This window comes from Chiloscyllium plagiosum, chromosome 37, assembly GCF_004010195.1.
Source record: "Chiloscyllium plagiosum isolate BGI_BamShark_2017 chromosome 37, ASM401019v2, whole genome shotgun sequence".
Classification (NCBI taxonomy): domain Eukaryota; kingdom Metazoa; phylum Chordata; class Chondrichthyes; order Orectolobiformes; family Hemiscylliidae; genus Chiloscyllium; species Chiloscyllium plagiosum.
In genome coordinates this window covers 28,714,143-28,737,909 of record NC_057746.1, presented here as the reverse complement: position 1 = coordinate 28,737,909, position 23,767 = coordinate 28,714,143, and the positions used below count along the sequence as shown (strand labels likewise).

The 23,767-nt window shown below is 42.8% G+C and overlaps 1 protein-coding gene across 1 annotated transcript in view; it reads right to left on the bottom strand.

The window, feature by feature from the left end:
• atf6b (activating transcription factor 6 beta) overlaps positions 1-23,767 on the bottom strand; it is an 89,072-nt gene that overhangs the window by 48,396 nt on the left and 16,909 nt on the right. The window contains exons 2-6 of the mRNA XM_043678193.1: positions 9,476-9,558; positions 8,292-8,379; positions 4,629-4,723; positions 3,079-3,247; positions 1,531-1,725 (exon numbers count right to left, since the gene is read on the bottom strand). Of these exons, the coding sequence (XP_043534128.1) occupies positions 1,531-1,725; positions 3,079-3,247; positions 4,629-4,723; positions 8,292-8,379; positions 9,476-9,558 (630 nt within the window). The remainder of the gene's footprint in view (positions 1-1,530; positions 1,726-3,078; positions 3,248-4,628; positions 4,724-8,291; positions 8,380-9,475; positions 9,559-23,767) is intronic.

The window sequence follows — 23,767 nt, the reverse complement described above, 5'->3', positions numbered from 1 at the left end:
ACATGTTTTGCAGCTTTGTACTTGAGCATTTAAACCTTTCAAGGGAACATGCAGGGAGAGGAGCAAATACACTTTGTACCTTACACAGTAAAATGTTCACTTGTGCCATCAAGTGGTGGAAAGCAAATGATGCATTAGAGCAACAACAACTGACATTAAAACAACTTAACAGCATCAGAGTTCGTTCAGTATATTGTTTTAATTGCATGACACGGTGACCATTTGCTGTACATTGTGTCTTATAATCCTGCCCCACTAGTTACCTGAAGGAGGAGCAGTGCTCCGAAAGCTAGTACTGTACTTCCAAATAAACTTGTTGGACTATAAGCTGGTTTTGTGAGATTTTTTAAAATTTCAAAACTGACATTGGCAGAGTGTCTTGGCACCTCACAGGGGTGTTACCAAAAAAAAAAAAATTGACTCTGAGCCACATAAAATGCAAGGATAAATAACCAAGGCTTGGTCAAATAAGTAGGTCTTAAGGATTTTCTTAGGGAGAAGAGGCTGAAGAGGTTTAAGGAGGGTTATTCAGAGCTTGGAAGTGTGCAGTTGAAAGCGCAGCCACTGACTGTGCAGCTATTACAATTCGGCATGCTCAAAAGTCACAAATGGAGGAGAGCTGATATCTTGGATGGTTGCAGGGCTAGAGTCAGTTCCAATAGGAAAGATTCATGCTGGGATAAGGATAAGAACTTTAAGGATGATATGCTGCCAATATAGATCAGTGAGTATGGGATGACGACTGAACAGGTTTAGTTGCAATTTTCTTCACATTGCCATTGCTTCTTTTTTTAAAACTAACTAAATTCAACAGCAAGAGGTCCTCCCCACGCGTTCTGACCCCATCCCTCAAGATTTTGCATCCCACTTGCAAATCTCCCCGTAATCCTTGCTTCTCCAATCTCTCAATGTAACTGAAGTTTCTCATTCTCATGGATCCTTTCCCCATACAGTCCAATGCCATCTAATCCTCCATAAAGTGCAATGTCCAGAACATGATGCAATAATCCAAACTCAGGATGAACCCATTTTTATGAGTTTAATGTTACTTGCTGCTCTTGTACTCTATGCACCTACTTATAAAGTTCATGATCTTTTATGCTTTATTAGCTTTTTTTGGCATTACTGTCGGCAACAGGATTTAAGGAAACTGGCAAACAAATGGGAAGTGGAGGGTCTTTTGTTTTCTTTTTCAATAAGTTATGAACTAAAATGCCCTGCTTGAAAGGCAATGCAGAACACATCGCTACACAACAGAAAATGGCTACACTATTGGAAAAGGACATGGACGTGCGACTAAATGAGAAGCTCTTTGGCAGAGCAAGGATAGTCCAAACAGCCCCTTTCCTTGCAGAATCCTCTAAAGGAATCAGTAGAATGAGAAAGTAGATCCTGCATCCCTCGCTTCCTTTGCCAAGTGAGCAGACATTACATGGGTCACGTGTCTTCTGTGAGCAAGTAAACTCTAAAGATGTGAAAGTCAGAGGAAGCTCACCGAATTAAAAAAAAGGAAAGCTAGCAGATGTGTACCTGGAATGGTTTGCTTCAACGGTAGACTCTGTTGCTGAGACACTGGCAAGCTAGTCTGTACCGACTGAAGCATGATGGTCTTTGCTGGGCTGGTGGCCGGAGCAGTGGACAGCGTTGTCGCGACAACTGGTTGAGGCTGGATGTTCTGCTTGTTGCACAAGATGCTGTTCGCCTTCACATTTGTGGCGGGTTGAACTGGAGCAAAGGAGAGACAAAAGTGAAATCACAGAAAACATCAGCAGACCTCCTGCACCACAAGTTGGACTGCAAAAATAATAGCATAGTCTCCAGCGAGACGATAAATTTAAAACCCAATTCCCTTCTCTGTTACAACACCTGAAGCTATATTTTAGCATGATGAAAAGAGCAAACAAACTTCCAAAGGTGAATTTTGTATGGTACAGTGGGCACTAGACACTGGTCTTCCACTCCTAAGCCCTGTGCTCAAACAAAGGTCAGAATGATTGAGCGAGTGAAAGATTCCCATGGCCGAAGGGTCAGTCTGTCTCAATCACAGTTTGGAAGACAGCGGACAACCAGCACCATTTGGTACGTTATTCCAAGGCCTACAGCACCCTTGTAGATGTTTGCCTCAAGCACAGGCTGAGGCACATATTCTCAAGGACCAACAGAAGAAGCTGAACACAGCTTCAGAGCAATGCATTATCTATTTGATCAATTAAGAGGTTAGCAACCACTCATTTAGCTCAACTGACCCATCTTGATGGGTAAGTTCCACAGGAGCTGCCTCCCACATTCCTCTATACAACAAATCCTCTGCTTTCTCCCTCATCTATTTAAGCTTCATCTCAAATGCATGCATGCCTTTTTCCTCAACTACTCCTTGGTCTCAATCACACTCTGGGTGAAGAAAAGTTTCTTCTGAATTATCAAATTTTTTTTATGGTTTCAGATTTAGAATCAGTTTCTGAAATCTTGTTCACTGTGCTTCTAGCAAGTGGAAAGGTCCCCTCTCTGTCTACTTTCTTGAATCCCTTTATAATTTTGAAGATCTCAGGTCACCAATAACCATCTATGCACACCCTATCCCCATCCTTCTTATGCTGAGCGAGAAGATTACTTTGCTGAAAGTTATAACCTCAGCTCTGCTCTTATTCTGACAGATCGTTTTTGTACTCACGGTGCCTCTGCACCCCTTTCAATAAAATGGAGAGCAAACAGTTCACAGGACTTTCAGTGCGATCTCACCATATTCCTGGATGAGTGATAACAAATTCTGTACCTTAACAATTCCATGGATTTATCTAATATGAACTGTAGTGGTTCAGCAAGTTTCCCTCCCCTACGAATGTGACTATTAATCATTTGTCAGACAAACCCCAGTGGAAGCATGATAAAGTTTTCTGTGTAGCACGTGGGTTAAGCACAAGTCACATTTGGTTCCATTTGCCAACCTGGAGATTGCAATTGCCAGGACCTGTACTCAAAATATTCTCTCTTTCACAATTTTAGACCAAGCCTCACTCTCAAAACATGACTGTATTTTAAAAAAAGGTTACATTTTCTCAGTTAAAGAATGCCATTTACTTGCTGGTCCTTGTTTCACCGGCGAGGTCTCATTTTCCTTTTTCACCATGCTGAGCTGGACAATGTTCAGTGGTGGGTTGAGAACATCCCCAAATACACTGGGCGGTGTAGGCGGATCCTCAGTTTTCACGACTGGAAGAGTTGGCTCCGTGTTTACGTTCTGATGAGGCTTTGCATTGGAAGAGAAAAGAAAGAGAGTCTTGACACGACTGGTACAATTTGACAAAAGTGGCCCGTTCCCCATTACTCTCAAAGCCCTCATTCTGTCCTAGTATATAGCCTTCCCTGGATGATGAGAGGTTGGACATCTCAGACTGTAGCCATTCCCAAAGGCAAGGTTCATAGGTGAGAGAATTTCATGATACTGTTTAGAGAAATGGAAGTGCTTGGGTAATTCCCCATTGAGACCACACTATAAGAAGTGACTGGCATTTAGGTTACTCAATTTGTATCCATCACTCCTTCCCCAGAAAAATATACAATTTGTGTTAAAGATGCCCTTCAATCACTGCATTTTACTGTACACTTTTTAATCGTAAGACTTTGCTGTAGTTTTAGTCATAGATCTGACTAGCTGCAGTTTGTAAAGATAAAAATAAGGCTCTGCACACTGATTGCTGTTGTGCACTGCATTAATAAACTTGTGAAATCTGCTGTAAATACTGTCTCTAGCTCATTCATCGAAACAGTGGTGTCAATAGACACTTTGGATTTTCATTGCTAATCCAGGTATCTATTTTATGCCCAAGTTGTTGCACCTACCACACAGACCTGAGCATTTCTGAGCAACATTGTAAGAGGTTTCGCTCTCTCCCTCCTCAGCCCAAATGATCGGAGTTATCTAACTATCTTTTGCTCTCTCTGGATGAGGGGAGAGAGAGAGACAGAAAATTGAGGAAGGGCTTAAAGGCACAGTTACCTCAGTATCCACGTTACCAGCTGTCCAGAGGTGGAAGTGACTAACAGAAGAGATTTGCTCCAACATGATGAACGCTCGGCAAAGGTGCCCTTCACGTTCCATTTCAAAAAGACAGACCAGCAATTACCAGCAGTCCATGGATGAGTATCGAGTGGGAAGGTGATCTCGAGTGAGCCTTCTATTGGAGAAGGAGAACTCGGGAATTACAGACCGCACGATGAGGCACTTCGGCCCATACGGCCTGCAGCAGATTTTCAGTAAAGCTCACGAATTCATCCCACTCCCTGTGCTCTTTTCTCATCGTCCACAATATATTTTCCTCCATATTTACACTCAATTTCTTTTTTGGGAAAGGAATGTTCAGGCACAGATGCTCTGCAACTGAATGCACATCTGCAGGAGTTTGTCTGATTTGAAAGAGGAGCGATTGTTCATCTGCAGAGAAGCTAGTGCTGAGCTTCTGGAGACTAATTTGCACAAAAAGAGTTTTCAGATACAAAGGAAGATAGATGGAAAGCGATTTCAACTAATTCCCTTTCATCGCAGCTTTCCACGATATCAAACGCATATGAAATATAACAATCTATTAAAGATGGCATCAACTTGGCAGTTTACAAACTTGCTTGCTCACCTGAGATAAAAGGGGAATGTCACATGAGGAAGCAAGTGAAGAATCTGAGCAGCGTGAAGATGCCGGTGAAAGTGGTTCCAACTTCACTCGCAGGTCTGTGCCGGAAAGCATAGCTTAGCCTTAATGTCAATATTGTTTTGAGTAATAAAAGCAAATCTTTATTACAGCAAGGTGTACCCACACAATTCCTAATGAAAAAGCCCCACCTCAATGTCACTGTGCAATACGGTCAGTTCAGATGATGTTGAAAGATGCACAGTATCAGCAGCATTCCTGAGAGGTGTGGGCAGGCAGCTGTGGCTAAGCTGTCTACTCCAGTCTCTGCAAATACACAACTCACATGGCTTCATCAACAGATTCTAAACACCCACAGCGCTTAAAGCTGGAGGTTAGAAGACACGACATTGATACAAGCTGTTGCTTTTCTAGGTGGTCTTTTCACTAATAGCCTCAGGCCTTTGTGTACTGACTGCATGCTCTGCATGACAGAGGTCATGACACGGGGCATGATTGATTTATTGGAATTAAGATTACACTATATATTTTATGGAAAGTGGTTACACCTAAGCACAAAAGTTGGAAATGAAGTTGCAATTACATTTGCCTGAACAGGTAAAGCTTTGGAAGGTAGTACTGTTAAATTGTAGGCCAATTGAAGCAACAAGAAATATAACAGCATCACAACTCAGTGATCATTTTGACTTTTTTTTTAATGTTGGAATAACCAGCACACAGACTGGGGAGGAAATGGCAAGGCACAGTCTTACGACTGTGGTCAGCAAAGTTTTGGAAAAAATTCTGAGGGATAGGATTTATGACTATTTTGAAAAGCACAGCGTGATTAAAGGCAGTCAAGCATGGCTTTGTGAGGGGCAGGTCAAGCCTTATTCAGTTCTTTGAGGAGATGACAAGACAAGTCAACAAAGGTAGAGTAGTGGATGCGGTGTATATGAACTTCACCAAGGCATTTGATAAGGTCCCCCATGGTAGGCTCATTCATAAAGTCAGGAAGTATGGGATACAGGGAGATTTGGCTATCTGGATTCAGAGTTGGCTGGCTGATAGAAGGCAGAGAATGGTTGTAGATGGAAAAGTATTCTGCCTGGAGGTCAGTGTTGAGTGGGGTCCCGCAGGGCTCTGTTCTTGGGCCTCTGCTCTTTGTAGTTTTTATAAGTGACTTAGATGAGGAGGTTGAGAGGTGGGTTAGTAAATTTGCAGATGTCACAAAGGTTGGAGGTGCCATCAATAGTATTGAGGGCTATTGCAGGCTGCAGTGCAACATAGACAGGATGCAGAGCTGGGTTGAAAAATGGCAGATGGAGTTCAACCTGGATAAATACAAAGTGACACATTTTGGAAGGTCGAACTCAAATGCTGAATATAGGATTAAAGACAGCATTCTTGGCAGTGTGGAGGAACAGAGGGATCCCTCAAAGTTGCCACCCAAGTGGATAGGGTTGTGATGTTTTGGCTTTCATTAACAGGGAATCGAGTTTAAGAGCCGCGAGGTTTTGCTACAGCTCTACAAGTCCCTGGAGAGACCACACTTGGAATATTGTGTCCAGTTCTGGTTTGTCCTACTATAGAAAAGATACAAAGGCTTTGGAGAGGGTGCAAAGAAGGTTTATCAGGATGCTGCCTGGACTGGAGGGCTTGCCTTATGATGAGAGGTTGAATAAGCTTGGATTTTTCTGTCTGGAGAGAAAGAGGAACAGAGATGACCTGATCGAGGTATACAAGATAATGAGAGGAATGGTTCGAGTCAATAGCCAGAGACTTTTCCCTAGGGCAGGACTGACTGGTACGATGGGTCATATTTTAAGATATCAGGAGAAAGGTATAGTAGGGACGTCAGAGGAAGGTTTTTTACGCAGAGAGTTGTGAATGCATGCAATGCGTTGCCAGCGGTGGTGCTGGAAACAGTCATTAGGAACATTTAAGCACCTGCTGGATATGCACATGGATAGCAGTGAGTTGAGGGGTGAGTAGGTTCAGTTATTCTATTTTACATAAGGATTAACCCTCGGCAGAACATCGTGGACCAAAGGGCCTGTTCTGTGCTGTACTTTTCTCTGTTCTAAACATTTAAATACCTGTCAATTTCAGGCATCAATTCTATGGTATTCAGTTTTATGAAAGCAGAGATTTACATAAAACTTATAAAAATGACCAGGCGTAGGCCACTCAGCATCTCAAGCCTGGTCTGCTGTTCAGCAAGGTTATGGCTGACCCAATGGTGGCTTTTGGCCTGAGCGGCATTTGTTATCTGTCACCACCTCCACTTCTGAATAACCCTCAATACCTGTCCACGTTAGCTACTGCCTCAGTTGCCACATAAGCCTCTGAATCACAATGTTCTGGGTTGAAGCTCAACTCCAACTCCAGAGCTTGAGCACAAAAATTAAGATCGATATTCCATTGCAGTGTTGCACGGTTGGAGGTGACCACCCTTTAACATCAAACTGAGGCTTCACTTACACAATCAGGTGGCTGCAAGTGATCCTATGGTAGACAGGCAGGAGGCAGGAAGAACACAGCAAACTAGGCAGCATCAGGAAGTGGAGAAGGGTTACACCCGAAACGTCGACTTCTCCACCTCCTGATGCTGCCTGGTTTGTTGTGTTCTTCCAGCCTCCTACCTGTCTATTTTGGATTCCAGCATCTGCAGTTTTTTTCATCTCTGCAAGCGATCCCATGGCACTATTTCAAAGAGCTGGAGTTTGTCCTGATGACCTGGTAAATATTTCTTGTTCAATCAAAATTCCAAAAGAAGGGACTATCTGGTTATTACATTGCTGTGTGTGGCAGTTTGTGGAGTGTAAATTAGCTGTTACAATCCCAACATTACACTTCAAAATGACTTTGCTGGACATGATGAAGTTTGAGATGTCTGGAGGATGCAAAAGGTACAACCTAAATGCAATTGTTTCCTATTTGTAGATTAAAAACCGGACTAAGTCAGTTTTGAACATTTTTATGTGCTTCACCTAGGAATTAGCAAGTTAGACCCCATCTACCACCTCCTGAGAATAGGAATGGGAAGTGACTTCACCACAGGAAATAACATCATCAACCCAAAAAAAATCCAAACCTATAAATAGAAAGCAGGAATTATCAGCAGCGCTTCGCCTGAGGCCCACTGAAGATGCTACCTAGTAAGGTGACAAAACTTCTGGAAATTAACCTTCAAGCTCAGTGAGCAAACCTACATCCATCACCTAGGAATATTCCACATTCACCGAGCTTCTCGCATCATTTCAGATCTCAGGGCAACAAGTACTTTCTGCAGTGCTCTAATTCAGTAAGCGGCTATTTGCATGCAGTCAGGTAGCACAGTAACCTGCGCCGGGTGATCAGATGGAGGGATAATGATGTCCATGGTATCGAGAGCTGGAATTAATTTGCTCTTCTTTCAAACATGCTAGGATGCCAAATGCCATCACACCTCCGCAGAGCCCAGCAGTGATAGTCTAACTTGAGGATGGGAGTGGATCTTGAACGCTCATCCTCCTGACAAAGGGCATCATTGTAAATACAGCTATTCAATTATTCCCACTAGCCCAGTAAAATCTTCCCTCAATTATATTACCCAATGATTCACTTTTATACAGGAAGGTGACTGCTCCAATTCCCTGGTTCACAAGTTTATTTACAAGTGATTACCTGAATAAATGTCTCCATTGATCTGACTCCAAGGTAAGTCTGATGTTTCAATGTCCATATTCAAATTCAAATCCAAATCTGCGTTGAACTGAAAAGTAGATGTAAATATCAGATGGTCAACGCCACAAGAATTGATGAACTGAGTGCTATTAAAGATTATTCATTTATGCATTGTCTGTCAGGTCCTCCAGACTCTGCAAATGATTGTTTTTTTTAAAAAGAGTCGACAGGTTATATGAGAAGGATGTTGCTCAAATTCTGAGCTGTTCCTTGAGGTCTGCTTGCATCGCAAGTGGCCATATCTTCCCTGGACCATTGTCAAGGATTGTCCAGGTTTTTACTGGAAGGTTGAAACCTGGAACTTTCAATCAATCAGTTACTCAGCTATGATTGATCTTCACAAGCAACTAGGTGGAGAGAGCGAGAGAGAGCAAGAGAGCGAGTGAGAGAGAGCGAGCGAAAGCAAGAAAGAGCCAGAGACAAAGAGAGAGAACGAGCAAAAGCAAACGAGAGCCAGAGAGAAAGCGCGCGCGAGAAAGTGAGAGAGAGAGAGAGAGAGCGTGCGCGTGAGAGAGAGCGCGAGAAAGGGAGAGAGTGAGAACGCAAGAGAGAGCAAGGGTGAGAGGCTGTTATTAAAAAAACCGGAATTCCTACAACCTGGAAGTAGATATCTCCCCCAAATAAAATCACTCAAGTTCATGGGCTTCCTAGCAGGGCAGCACGGTGGCTCAGTCGTTGGGTTTTCACAGTGTCGACTGTGTTCCAATATGGGCACTGGGATCTCAGCTGAGTTGGTGGGTCTTTTTATCCCCCCCGATGAGGTCCTGTGTCAATGGAGGTGATTCTTTAGCTGTCAGCTGGGAGGCAACCTTCACAACATCCTCCTGGTAAAGTTAGCTTCCTGACTTGAAAACCTGCAAATTCATGCTGTCAATGTGACTGAAGGCTGGCTGCTGGATTCCTGGTTGGGCGGGGACAGGGAAAGCACAGAGAATCAAAACTAGGGGACATATTCCTTCTCGACTTCCATATTTCCTCCACGGCACCTTAAGTTGCGACATTTCTCTTGGCTAGGTCTCCAATTCGTTCACGTGTTTGTGTGCCCATCTCTGTTGCAATGGAAAGCAGACAATTCTACAGAGCTACAGAAAAGATGAAGCATTCTTGAACTTGAGTATTCATACCTCAGTGATGTTATCAAAGCAGTGAAAGAGATCAGTAGGATCATCCATCTCCTCCATTGTTTCACAGTCATACAGGCAGGCATCTGAAAAAGAAATGACTATTATTATTTCCATTCCTAAAGTTAAATCTTCATCGTGTGCACACAGACTCTCAAAGCTGTACCTATCATCTCCTTGTAATCTTTCACCAACCTTACCCTCTAACTTATTTTTTTTTTCCCACCCGAGCTATTCCTACACTGCACAAAGAATCAGAAAAATACTTTACTCAGCCCATTCAACTTTTGCCAGCTATTTTGTCGTGCTATCTAATCAATACGACTCTTCCGCTCTTTTCTCAAGAACTGATCCAATGACATTTTGAAATCTGTTATTGAATACCTCAGTTTTGATACAATGCATTGTAGATCACAACTCAATGTAAAAGATAGTTTGCATTTAACTCTTTGCTTTAGAACATAGAACAATACAGAGCAGAACAGGCCCTCGATGTTGCGCCGACCTGTGAACTATTCTCAGCTTGTCCCCCTACACAATCCCAAAATCATCCATGTGCCTATCGAAGGATTGTTTAAATCTCCCTAATGTGGAGGAGTCGACTACATTAGCAGGTAAGACATTCAAGGCCTTTACCATTCTCTGCGTAAAGAACCTGCCTCTGACTTCTGTTTTAAATCTATCACCCCTCAATTTGTAGTTATGCCCCCTCATCATAGGAAAAAGAAAGACTTTCATTGTCTACCCTATCTAATCCTCTGATCATCTTGTATATCTCTATCAAACCCCCTCTTAGCTTTCTTCTTTCCAATGAGAACAGACCCAAGTCTCTCAGCCTTTCCTCATAAGACCTTCCCTCCAGACCAGGCAACATCCTGGTAAATCTCCTCTGCACCTTTTCCAATGCTTCCACATCCTTCCCAAAATATGGGGACCAGAACTGTACACAATATTCCAAGTGTGGCTGCACCAGCGTTTTGTATTGTTGTAGCAACAATACACACTATTTCCAGAATAACTTAAGACTCTGTTTTTGGCTTCTGGCCCTCCTGCTGTTGGAACCAGTTTCGCCTTATTTAATGTCATCAGTAAACATCATGATAAAAGCTTTCCGGTCCCGCGTGTGTTTCCGGCTCAAGCCCTCCGTCGCATGGATCCTTTCCCACTTTACAAAGTCTCCTTCAAACCAAGGCATTCAATTACCTCCCAGTTCATCTACCAACTTCCTCATCCTTCATTGCCAACCACTTCTACAAACCATAAAACAACAACTTATCACTAGAGGGGTAGAATGAGAGCTGAATTTTTCACATTCCAGGATTTGAAGCGTGCAAGATACGAGGAACTGGAATGGGTCTATGCTTACAGGCTGCACTCTGGAAACTAAGTCAGCGTGTTGATCCAGTTTGCCCAAGCTGTTAGCTATCCAACCACAGTTATATCATGCTTACACAGAGCAAGAGAAGCGGACAGTTTTTCTGAGGTTCTGCCAAATACTAGGTATTATGCAAGGAAAATCTGTCATCAATTTATAGCCAGACTGCGCTCGAAACCAACATGGTTAGACCACTCTAAGTCTAGACACAAGACTATGATAAGACTATGAACAGATTACTAAAGTTCTTGATATTCTGTTGAAGTCATATTCAACTCTCTCCACAAAAGGAGCTTATAGCTTACACCCTACAGCTACAGGCTCATTTAGCAACGGTCATAGATAGAGGTGCCCTAGGTGGAACCACAGCACACTGGATCTGGTTTGGATTGTTACGGTAACTTACTCCACCTAGTAAGTGACAGTTGTGAGCTAGGTAAACACCTCTAGAGCAACCAAACATACAATTTTTGACAGAATGGATAAATTCTGCTCATTTTCTGAGTGTGATCCAGCTTAACTATTCATGACATATAGGCATGGGAACAGGAGGAAGCCATTCAGCCACTGAAGCCTGTTCTGTGTTCATTCAGATCAAGGTTGATTTGTGACCAAAATCTAAGGTATCACCTTTGCCCTATATCCCTGAATATATTTGGCAAGAAAAATCTAGCACTCTCAGATTTCAAATTAACAGGTGCTATTTGTGGATGAGAATTCCATACTCCTATCATCCTTTTCATGTAGAAGTGTTTAAGATGGAGATGGTTGGACAGGAAGGAGTAAAAAGATAAAACTTTCCAGATGCGTTTTGAAAGTCATAACTGTCCTGCTGCAACTCCTCTTAAAAAGGCAGTGACAGAGCAAGCACAGGCCCATGTCAATGATACGTGGACAAAGAGAAGAACTGTTATGAGGGAGTTCTTGAACTGGGATAAATGGGGAAAGGTAATGAGGCTGCTTCTGTAATGGAGGCACAACTGACAGTAATAGCTGAATAGTTCAGTATGTGATTGGATGACTTGCAGGAAAAGAAGGGACGGTGGTGTGAACGATACACCAACCTCTTCCATTTTGGGAGCGTTCAGGTCACACACACCGTTACAATGTGCAACAACATTAGCATTCCTTCATGGTCACTGGTCAAAATCCTGGAAGACCCTCCCTACCAACATTGTGAATGCACCGGTACTACACAGACAGCAGCAGCATCACATTCTTGAAGGTGATTAGGGATATGTAATAAATGCTGATATAACATCTCTGACAATGAATAGTAATGTGCCACATTTATTGTGATAACAGTGTTTTAGAATTGCGATGGAACAGTGGACTGAGAATCAATAAAAACCGAGCAACATGTTTTCATGTACTTTCTTTAAAAGTGTAAAAGGACAAATGGATTTTTGATCACTTTTTTACTCCTTGTACACAAGCATCTTTGGAAGAGACATTTACAAGATGATGGTCATGATCCACTACTGACTTACCTGCTGTAAGCTAGAAATTCATTGCAATCAATCCTTTGGTAAAGAAATGATCACACATGATGATCTAGTGTATTATCACTGGACTGCTAATCCACAAATCTACGTAACATTCTGGAGACCAGAGGTCAAATCTGTCCATGGCAGACAATAAAATTTGAATTCAATAAAAACCTGGAATTAAGGGTATATTAAGTCCCCATATTCCATTCTACCTTCAAGGTGAAAGTTAGGTCACAGATTAATCTCAAGTTCTTGACTTTCTGCAACGTACCCTAATTTCTAAAACAGGAAATGCACACACAGATCAGAAAGCATCTACATAAATGCAGTATTTCTCTGCCAAGTGCTCTGTCATCTTCATTGCCAAAAAAAAGATAGGCTTTCAAAAGGATATACACTTTTCACCGTTAAATAGACTGGACCAGGCTTGAGTTCCCTTCAGCACTGCTGATGATTGAGGGAATCACTTAAACTGAAGTGTTTGAGATGGTGCAGGGACTGGAAAGTTGCGAGAATCTATTTTCTCTGGTGCAGGAGCCAGAACAAGAGTACATGATCATAAAGTTAGAGACAAGTCATACAAGAGCAAAGTGAAAAAGCATTTCTTCACACTGTACAAACAATTTGGACATCTACTGCCCCTAAAAAAAAAAGCCCATGAGGCAAAAAGAAATTAATAGATATTAATTCGGTAAGAGCTTCAAGGATTACAGAACGAAGGCAGGTTGATAGGATTAGGATCCAGACCATCTGAAATTGAGCCAATTGATGAAATAACTTCAAGGGAATCAATAGCCTACGTGTGTTCCTAAGTTCCTAATATTACTGCTGGCTTCAAAACTACATTGCTACTCGCAATTCAAGATCCCTTCTAGCAATGGCAGTTGAGGAGGAAATGGGCGAGCAGCCAGCTCAAATCCAGCAATAATCACACAAACTCTAATCACACGCAGTGAAGTCTCTACATCCCTTGGAACAAAACCTGGCTCAGGCAAACTTCCCGGTAAATAGGATCTCAAACAGGATTCACACGTGCTGTCCGAGTACTGTATACTGTCACAAAAAAAGAAATACACTCCGTACTTACACAAAGACAATGGAGGTGTGTTGTTGAGAGGGGAGTTAATAAACTATACAGCCAAGAGTCACCATGCTTGATTGTCTCAGTTACTCTCTAATTTCTTTTCATGGTATTTGGCTGACGTGAGCAAGTGTGGGATCCTTGCAGTACTTTTGAGTGGCGGAACAGGCATAGTTTAAAAAGTGATGAACTTACAGACTGCCCACGCAGAAATTGTTGAGTTGCTTGGTATAGATGGAACATTGTTGATCCAGTCATTTTTCCTCATCTCACTCCTTTAAGATAGCTATCACCTGTTCTGAGTACAGTAGCTGTGTAACTGAGTTAGCAATCTCAAGATCTGATTGAAATAAATAGCTGGGGAATGCCAGTTCAAATTCACCAAGCATCCACTTTGCAAAGACAGTGTGAGAATTGCCTGTCCATGATATGCAGGGAACAAGTTGTGGGCGGCACGGTGGCACAGTGGTTCGCACTGCTGCCTCACAGCGCCAGAGACCCGGGTTCAATTCCCGACTCAGGCGACTGACTGTGTGGAGTTGCACGTTCTCCCCGTGTCTGCGTGGGTTTCCTCCGGGGGCTCCGGTTTCCTCCCACAGTCCAAAGATGTGCAAGTCAGGTGAATTGGCCATGCTAAATTGCCCGTAGTGTTAGGTAAAGGGGTAAATGTAGGGGTATGGGTGGGTTACGCTTCGGCGGGTCGGTGTGGACTTGTTGGGCCGAAGGGCCTGTTTCCACACTGTAAGTAATCTAATCTAATCTAATCTAATCTAATCTAATCTAATCTAATCTAATCTAAAAAAAAGTTGAGTGTATCAGTTTCTTTTTCTTGAATCATAAAGATGTTAACATGATATAAACACGAGGGGTGCCTCACTATTACTCACAGCTGATCTACAAGCATTGGGAGGTGTAGACGTGGAAACAAAACTGCTTAAACAAAGAGTCAAGCCATGATGTCATCCATACACAGCGTACACAAGGTTATCACTTTACATTTTAAGTCATCTGATTGGGGTAAATATATGGAAGAAAAGCTCGTAGTTACATTCATTTGCTTAACAAACTACGTTACACAAATATAATCACTGCTGGGTATAGTGCGCCTATTGGCCATGGTGCTTTCAGATCCCCAGAGTATTGCACAGCTTATGTGCAGCAGGTGCAAAGACCAAAATAAAGCTGTGAGCTTTAATAATGTTGGGCAGTAGGAGACTTACTTTTCTGTTTAAACTGGGTTTCTGCCAATCTAAGGAAATGGTGGGATACTAGTACAGGTGACCAAAGGCATGGGACATCAGCGCCGGTTCTAAGGAGTGTCTTACAAGGGAGAGAGAGAGAGCGAGAGAGAGGTACACATCTGCATGCACTACCTAAAATGGTGGTGAAAGAAGAACACAAATTCACTTTTGCATAACTGGAACAAAAATAGCACAGGGTTCAAACGTTGCAGTCATCATATATGCATTTACAATAATTTTTACAAACTCAGTTCCTGAATTGGAACAGAAGAAATAATAATGTAGTGGGCTCAAGCAGCAAAATTCCAAAGTTATGTTATTTTCAAGGGGTAGGAATGTTGAAACGCGAATCATGTAAGTGAAAAGAACAAAAAACTTCAAAGTGACAAGGGATAGAGCTAATAGGTGGGACTAACCATACAGCTGACAAAAAGCCAGCACAATGACTGAATAGCCTTTGTTTTGCATCATTCACAGCAAATTGTTATATTATGGATAACTGATGACTACAACTATGTAGTCGCAATGTGAGGGGGATTGCAAGCAGAGAGAGTTATTTTAGAACCTATTTGTGTTTTTATTCTTTCATGGGATTTGAGCAATATTGGCAAGTCCATCCCTAATTGTTCTGGAACAGCTGGCGGATGGAATGGAATTGCTCACTTATAGATTCTCAACAATGTTTCAGGTTAATGGCTTTAAACCCTGAAAGGTTGACTGTTTCTCAGTTCACAGATGCTGCCTGTTCTGAATATTTTCAGTGCTTTCCATATTACACCAGAACATGCTCACCTGCTCAATTCTTCACTCAAGTATTAAATGATAAGTGGTTTGCGAATTCAGTTACAGAGATTCTGTTCTGAGGAAGAGTCACCAGACATGAGGCGTTAACTCTGATTTCTTTTCACAGTTGATTCCAGACCTGCTGGACCTTTCTGAGCAATTTCTGTTTTTGTATCAAGTAATAGGTACTGTATATTGTTGCGCTGTGTCTAAGCACAATCCTATATATGCTCATCACTTCCAATGGTATGATGTGTAGCTTTTCTGTGGGGCATTATTAGCAGAAAGCTTGTTTTTACAGGTTTTAGAATGTGTTTTAACACAGTGAGGTCTATGATGCACTCGTTGAATGTGGCAGAGAGAGCCTGATTCAACGGTAACTAGCAAAGGAGAAACAAGTATATACAGCACTTAAAAGGAGAAATAAAACTTAAGGACTACTTGTGGGGAGATCTGTGGAACCAATTGGATAACTTGTGCATAGAGTCAGCACAGCAGTGGGCCAAGTGACCTGTGTATCATATCAATAGTTTATACTTTTAAAGTGAGTTTGGCATAGTTTAAAAATTGCAAGGTTTTGCACAGGAACATTACAAAACAATTGCAACAAGTTAGGTCAGATGATCAAAAGTTTGGTCAAAGGGGTATGTTTTAAGAATGTATGATCCCCAAGTGACTGATAATTGCATATTACATTCTGGGTAGGGACCAGTAATATTTTGTTTGAAACAGACAAGATTTGATATTCCAGTTACTTACAATTGTACTATTTAGTAGTGCTGGAGCCCTCTGGTGGTGCAGAGGTAGAGTCCCAATCTCTGCACTGAGATGCCCAGGTTCAAGTCCCACCTGTTCCAGATATGTGTAATAACAGCACTGAACAGGTGGATTAGAAAAATAAATGAAATTAAGAAGAAAAGGAACAACAATAGGTCACTCGACCCCTCAAGCTTGCTCTGCCAGGCAATCAGATCTGACTAACCTTGCCATGAATAAAGCCACAACACTCAAGGGTTTTGATGAAAAAAAAACTTTCGCGAAAAAGTCAGAATTAAAAAAATCTGTACTGCATATATATTAGACGCTAACAGTCAAAATTAACATGAAGTTAATTTGTATTAATAAACAACTTTGAGCAAACACTGTAAAGAGCACATCAACCACATGCAGACAAGCCATATACCATGGATTTCTCAGCGATCCTCCAGACATGGATGCTAATGCGAGTCACCAAATATTAACCCTGCTTCTTTTACAAGGGATTCCAAATCTACCGTAAGACTTGGGTTCAAAACTCCAAACATTGCTGCCTCAATAACTGCTCACATCTTGGTAATTCAATATCTTCCCAAGGAAGTGCAATCCACTGGATATCTGGTGCACACTAGCATCTGTTCAGAGTACAATTCCAGCTCTTTCACAGACCACTAATTTCACCATGCTGACACGTCCTCCCCGCTTCTAGTTTCTCAAAGATCAACTATTTCTCAACTTCACCAAGTAATGCATACTGTGGACTTCTTTCATCCCAAAACCAACCGGTGCTCAACTATTAATGGTTCCTAGAGGTTCTTCTAAACTTAAATCATTTCAGATGGCACTCAGGGCCATTTTAAATATTCTTGCCAGTACATACGGGCTTGGAGGGCTTTTGCAAGCCCTAACTGCCTATTGCATGCTGCAACAGTACCTTATCAGCCTGAAGCCCCTCCCCTACTACCAAGTATTTGGCTGGCCAGCCTGAAGTGAGCAATCTTCACCTTTCACTGTGTCTGATTTACTGAAATGGATTGTTTAGTGATCTTTGAAGTGACCTGTTCAAAGGTTTGCAACACGCCCCCACAGAACTGGGCATAGCAACTGTTGGAACACTATATTCCATGACTGCTACAACTCTCTAGCTAATTTCCTATCCACTTCAGTATATAGATAGCAATAAAGAAAAGTTAGATTTTATTACAAGAGCCTTAAAGGAAGAAAGCAAAGGAGTAAGATGCAAGGAGATAATTCCCAAGATGTGTGACTGAGGTAACTGAAAGCAGGTTAAATTATAGTTGCTTCACTGTTATTTAGATTGCACAAAACAACAAAATGAGAGAAATTGTTATTTCAGAGGTATATGGAGCTGCAGGAGATAACAGGAGGAGTAAGGTTTTGGAGGGATTTCAATGGAAGGATGAGAATTTTCAAGTCAAGGCATTACTTGCTTGGGAGCAAGTCAGCTAGCACAATGGTCAAGAGTGATAGTATCATTCCATGATTCTAGTCTACGATACTCTTCTTTCTGCCAAAGTTGACTGCTGTAAAATTTGATCATCGCTTGCTGGACATGTCAATTATCGTATATTGGTTTGGAAACACTTTCTCTCTTTTGGTTTTCTGTCTAAAAATCAATCATTTTGGGCACCTCAGGTAAGACAACAAAAAAGCAAACAGGAGCAGAAGGCCATCAGCAGCTCTCCCACTGAAGGTGGCAACGCAGGTCAATAGTGTGGTCAAAGTGGCATATTGCATGCTTTCCTTCATCAGACGGGGTACTGAGTACAAGAGCTGGCAGGTCATGTTAAGCTGTATAAGACTTTGGTTCAGCCACATTGGAATACTGCATACAGTTCTGGTCGCCACATTACCAAAAGGATGTGGATACTTTGGAGAGGGTGCATAGGAGGTTCAATAGAATGTTGCCTGGTATGGAGGGCACTAACTATGAAGACAGATTGAGTAGACTAGGGTTTATTCTCATTAGAAAGATGGAGGTTGAGGGGGAAACCTGATTGAGGTCTACAAAGTCACGAGGCACAGACAGGGTGGATAGCAAGAAGCTTTTTCCCAGAGCGAGGGACTCAAATTACTAAGGGTCACGAGTTTAAAGTTAGAGGGAAAGAAGTTTAGGGGAGATACGCGTGGAAAGTTATTTATGCAGAAGATGGTTGGTGCCTGGAACGCATTGCCAGCAGAGGTGGTAGAGGCGGTAAAGGGTCATTTAAGGTGTATCTAGACAGATACACAAATGGGCAGGGAGCAAAGGGATACAGATCCTTAGAAAATAGGCGGCCGGTTTAGATAGATGATCTGAATCGACTCAGACTTGGAGGCCGAAGGGCCCGTTTCCTGTGCTGTAATTTTCTTTGTTCTGATTGGTTCAGTGCTGCTACTTAGCCAACCGGGTGAAAAACACAGCTGCCTGTTTCCTCTCACTCTTTCACAGTGCAGTCGTCTAAGAAAGGGGCAATCCCCACACTCATAACTGGGACCAACTGCGAACAACACTAAACACCAAATATCACAGAGTACAAACTCACAAAAAGAAGAAAGTAAAACACAAACAAATGAAATTGAAGCAGTGGTGCATGACGTACGAGTTTACATCTGTTTCATCAGAGGCTCTTAAATGCTTATAGCAAAATTTCAGCAATATTATTAATATAGAGTTTAATTCAAGCTTGATAAATTGGAAAGGAACTTAATGAAAGGGCAGCACAGTCACAATAACTTACTTCCTTGATCCCTCGATAAACGAGTACGGTTGCATCAGAACTCTCAAAACTGCAATGGCAATATCTTCACGTATGAGACTACATACCTGACAGGATCAGCAACACAACAAACCCCCCAAGCAGTGTGTGCCACGAAAACAAAGTGCCTTTATATACAGTTCCCCACGTCAGGACCTCCCAAAGCGTTTCACAGCCAATGACATGCCTTTGCAGTGTTGTTGCTAATAACATGCCAGAAATGCAGCTGGCCATCTGCACAGAATTGCATCGAGATGAAGAGAAATTACTTTGTCAGAGACTCTTAAGATTCTCTACCTCAGAAGGCTGTGGGTGCTCAGATGTCGAGTATTCTCAAAATAAGATAAATAAGAATTTTTTTGAACACGAGTCGAGGAAGGAGTCAATGGGGAAAGGACGATAAATGGGAATGCAGGTAGAATACCGACTGATTTTATGGAACGATAGAACTGGCTGAAGCCATATGACACACACCTCCTCTATGTTTTTATCGAGGTCTAGTGAGTTCAATAGCAGCGAATCCCAGTCAGTCTCCTGGCTACAGATAATAGATGCAGACCAGCATTGGGTGGCATGGTGACTCAGTGGTTAGCACTGCTGTCTCACAGCTCCAGGGACCTGACTTCAATTCCAGCACAGGCAACTGTCTATATGGAGTTTGCACATTCTTCATGTCTGGGTGGGTTTCCTCCAGGGGGTCCAGTTTCCTCCCACAATCCAAAGATTTAAAGTTAGGTGAATCGGCCATGCTAAATTGCCTAGAGTGTTCAGCGATGTACAGGTTAGGTGCATTAGTCAGGGGCAAATATTGGATAATAAAAAGGTAGGATATTGGGTTCAGGTGAATTACTCTTCAGAGGGTCCATGTGGACCTGTTGGGCCGAAGGGCCTGTTTCCACACCAGTGATTCGAACTACATTCTGTACTTACCAAGGATTACTAATTATTACAAAACAAATTAGAGATACAAGCAAATAACTACAAATTGTCAACAGCTTGGTACCACTGAGTAAAACTCTTACCACCCTTTTGAAGCTTCCCACAAACACACACACACACACACAAATTGATGTTATGAGTGAAGGGAAGCAATGGGAAAATAGTTCAATAGACCCCGCCCACAGAGTTTGTCGAGATCATAGTTAAGTTTACCAAAACATGGTATTCTTCAGGATAAGGCCATTCAGTCCTTCAAATCCACCTCTGCCATTCAATGAGGCCATGGTTGACTGCTATTTCAACAATATTTTCATAAACTACCTCCACGTACTGAAATGCTTTGCATATGCAGAAATCTATCAATCTTAGTCTCAAGCGTATTTAGTGATTGAGCTTCCACTGTTTTCAGGCACAGGATTCCACAGATGCACTGTCCTCGAGGAAATTCTTCAACCGAGTGCCAGTCTTCCCCTCATTTGGGGAACTTGGATCACAATGCAGTGTTTCTTCTCCTGGCTTACAGGCAAAAGCTCAAGCAGGAGACCCCTTGCGGATACAGGTCCAGTGCTGGTCGGAGGAGGCTGATTGGGCCACGTTCAAATAGTCCGCAGGGTACCTTGGACAAGTATGCCATCACCATCACAGAATTTATCCGAGGAAGTCAATCTGGATGTTCCCCAACAGAAACCCTGGATGATTCAGGACACATACAACCTGCTAAAATCCAGGAGTGAGGCCTTCAGATCAGGAGACCTACTCAAATATAAGTAATCCAAGTTTGACCTTCGCAGAGCCATTAAGACAGCCAAGGACCAATACCAATCCAAACTAGAGACCCAGACAGACACCCAACAACTATGGCAAGGACTGAATAACATCACAGGTTCTAAAAAAAAGACAGTGCAAGATAGCAAATTATGACACATCTCTCCCAGACTGTCTCAACGCCTGCCTTGCTCACTTTGAGCAGAATTTTGGCGGAGAGGTAACACCTCTTGCGACAAGCCCTGAGGAACCTATCCCAACAGTCACTGCACCAGAAGTCAGATCGGTTTTCCTTCATGTGAATCCAAGGAAAGCAAGGGGACCAGATGGAGTACCAGGCCGTGCACTCAGAGCATGAGCAAATCAACTGGTAGAGGTCTTCTCAGATATCTTCAACCTCTCCTTGCAGCAGGCGACTGTCCCTGCATGTTTCAAGAGGGCCATTATCCCTGTGCCGAAGAAGGCTCGTGCAGCATGTCTCAATGACTACTGTGCAGTGGCCCTAACTTCGGTCGTCATGAAGTGCTTTGAAAGGCTGGTCATGGCATTCCCAACTACTCTTGACCCACTCCAATTTGTTTATCGGACCAACAGATCCACGTCAGATGTCATATCACTTGTCCTTCAATGTTGACACAGAACAGCCATATAAGAATCCTACTCATTTACTACAGTTTAGCATTCAACACCACTATCCCCTTGAGACCGATTACTGAACTTAGTGATCTCGGATTAAGTCCCACTCTCTGCAACTGGATCCTCAGTTTCCTGACCCACAGGCCTCAATCAGTGAAGACAGGAGACAATATTTCATCATCATTAACACTCAACACTGGAGCCCCCAAGGGGTGCTTACTCAGCCCTCTACTATACTCACTGTATACCCATAACTGCATTGCCAAATACCAGACTAATGCCATTTACAAGTTCGCTGATGACAGACTATAGTCTGTTGAATCTCAGATGTCGACAAAACAGACTACAGGCAGGAGGTGAAAGATCTGGAAAAATGGTGCACTGAGAACAACCAAACTCTCAATGCCGGCAAAACCAAGGAACTCATTATTGACTTTCAGTGGGATGTTACTCATGCCCCCCTACACATTAAAAGCATAGTGGTGGAACGAGTAGAGTGTGTCAAGCTCTTAGGAGTGATCATCACCAACAAGCTTTCTTGGACTGTTCATGTGGACACACTGGTTACAAAGGCCCAAAGTCTCTTCTTCCTCAGGCACCTGCGAAGATTTGGCATGACAGCAAATACCCTGAAGAAGGGCTTATGCCCGAAACGTCGATTCTCCTGTTCCCTGGATGCTGCCTGACCTGCTGCACTTTTCCAGCAACACATTTTCAGCTCTGATCTCCAGCATCTGCAGACCTCACTTTCTCCAGCAAATACCCTTGCCAACCTTTATAGGTACGCCATCGAGAGCATTCTGCCTGGATGTATTAGTACCTGGTATGTTAACAGTACCATTCAAGATCGGAGAAGGTTACAGAGAGTGGTGAACTCGGCCCGGACAATCAAAAAAGCCAACGTCCCATCTATAGAATCCATCTACCAAGCCCGCTGTCAAGGAAAGGCCACAAGCTTCACAAAGATCCATCCCACTCTGGAATTGTTTTTCAACAACCCCTCCCATCAAGGAGAAGGTACAGAGCCTGAACATATGCACCAACCAGTTTCAAAACAGTTTCTACCATACTGTTTGTTAGAATACTGAATGGAATCACTGACTCATAGCATTCGCCTGTACCTGTTTTCTTTTGTTTTTGCCGCTGCTTACCAACTATTTACTGATCTATGCTATTTAACTATGTGATCTGTCTATATTGCTCGCAAGACAAAGCTTTTCACTGTGCCTCGGCACATGTGACAATAAATTCAATTCTGGGACAGTGCACTGTGGCTTTGGAGACTTCACCAGGGGAATGTCGTTCCTCCATCTACCCTGCCAAGCCCTGTAATAATGCAGCATGTATGAACGAGACCACTTAGATCGTAAGACACAGGAGCAGAACTATGTCATTCAGCCCATCGGGTCTGCTCTGCCATTCAATCCTGGCTGAGGTTTCTCAACCTTATTCTCCTGCCTTCTCACTGTAACCCTTGATCCCCTTACGAATCAAGAACTTAGCGATTGTTGTCTTCAATACATTCAATGATTTGGCCTCCACAGCCTTGCAGTAATATGAGTTGAAAGGAGAAAGTGAGGTCTGCAGATGCTGGAGATCAAAGTTGAAACTTTATTGCTGGAACAGCACAGCAGGTCAGGCAGCATCCAGGGAACAGGAGATTCGACGTTTCGGGCACAGGCCCTTCTTCAGGAATCAAAAGTAATATGAGTTCCACAGATTAACCACTCTCTGGCTGAAGAAATTCATCCTCAGCTCAGTTCTAAAGAGTCTGTCCCTTTGCACAAAGGTTGAGCCTTTGGGCCCGAGTCTCTCCTACTAGTGGAAACACATCTTCACCATACCCGCTCAATCCAGGATAAACTCTTCATCCCCGGAACCTCCTCTGGACCCTCTCCATCACCAGCACATCTTTCCTACATATTGGGGCCCAAAACTACAAGATTGCAACTGCGGTCTGACCAGAGCCTTATACAGCCTCAGCAGTACATACCTGCCTTTGCACATTAGCCCTCTTGAAATGAATGCTAACATTGCATATGTCTTCCTAACTGCCAACTGAAGCTGAATGTTAACCGAAGGAGGATCCTGAACTCCCAAGTCCATTTGTGCTTCAGATTACTGAAACTGTTCTTCCATTTTGAAAATAGTTTACACCTCTACTCTTCCGACCAAAATGCATGATCTCACGCGTTCCCACATAGTATTCCATCTGCCACTTCTTTGTCCACTCACTTAGAATGCCCAAATCTTGCTGCCATCTCCTGCATCCTAAACAATACCTGTCTCTCCACCTACCTTTGTGTCACCTGCAAACTTAGCACTAATGCTCTCATTTCTTCCTCCAGATTGTTAATGTACAATACGAATAGCTGTGGCCCCAACACTATCCCGGAATTCCAGTAGCCCCCAGCTGTTATCCTGAAAAAGACCCCTTCATTCCTACTCTCTCCTTTCTAAAATCCAGACA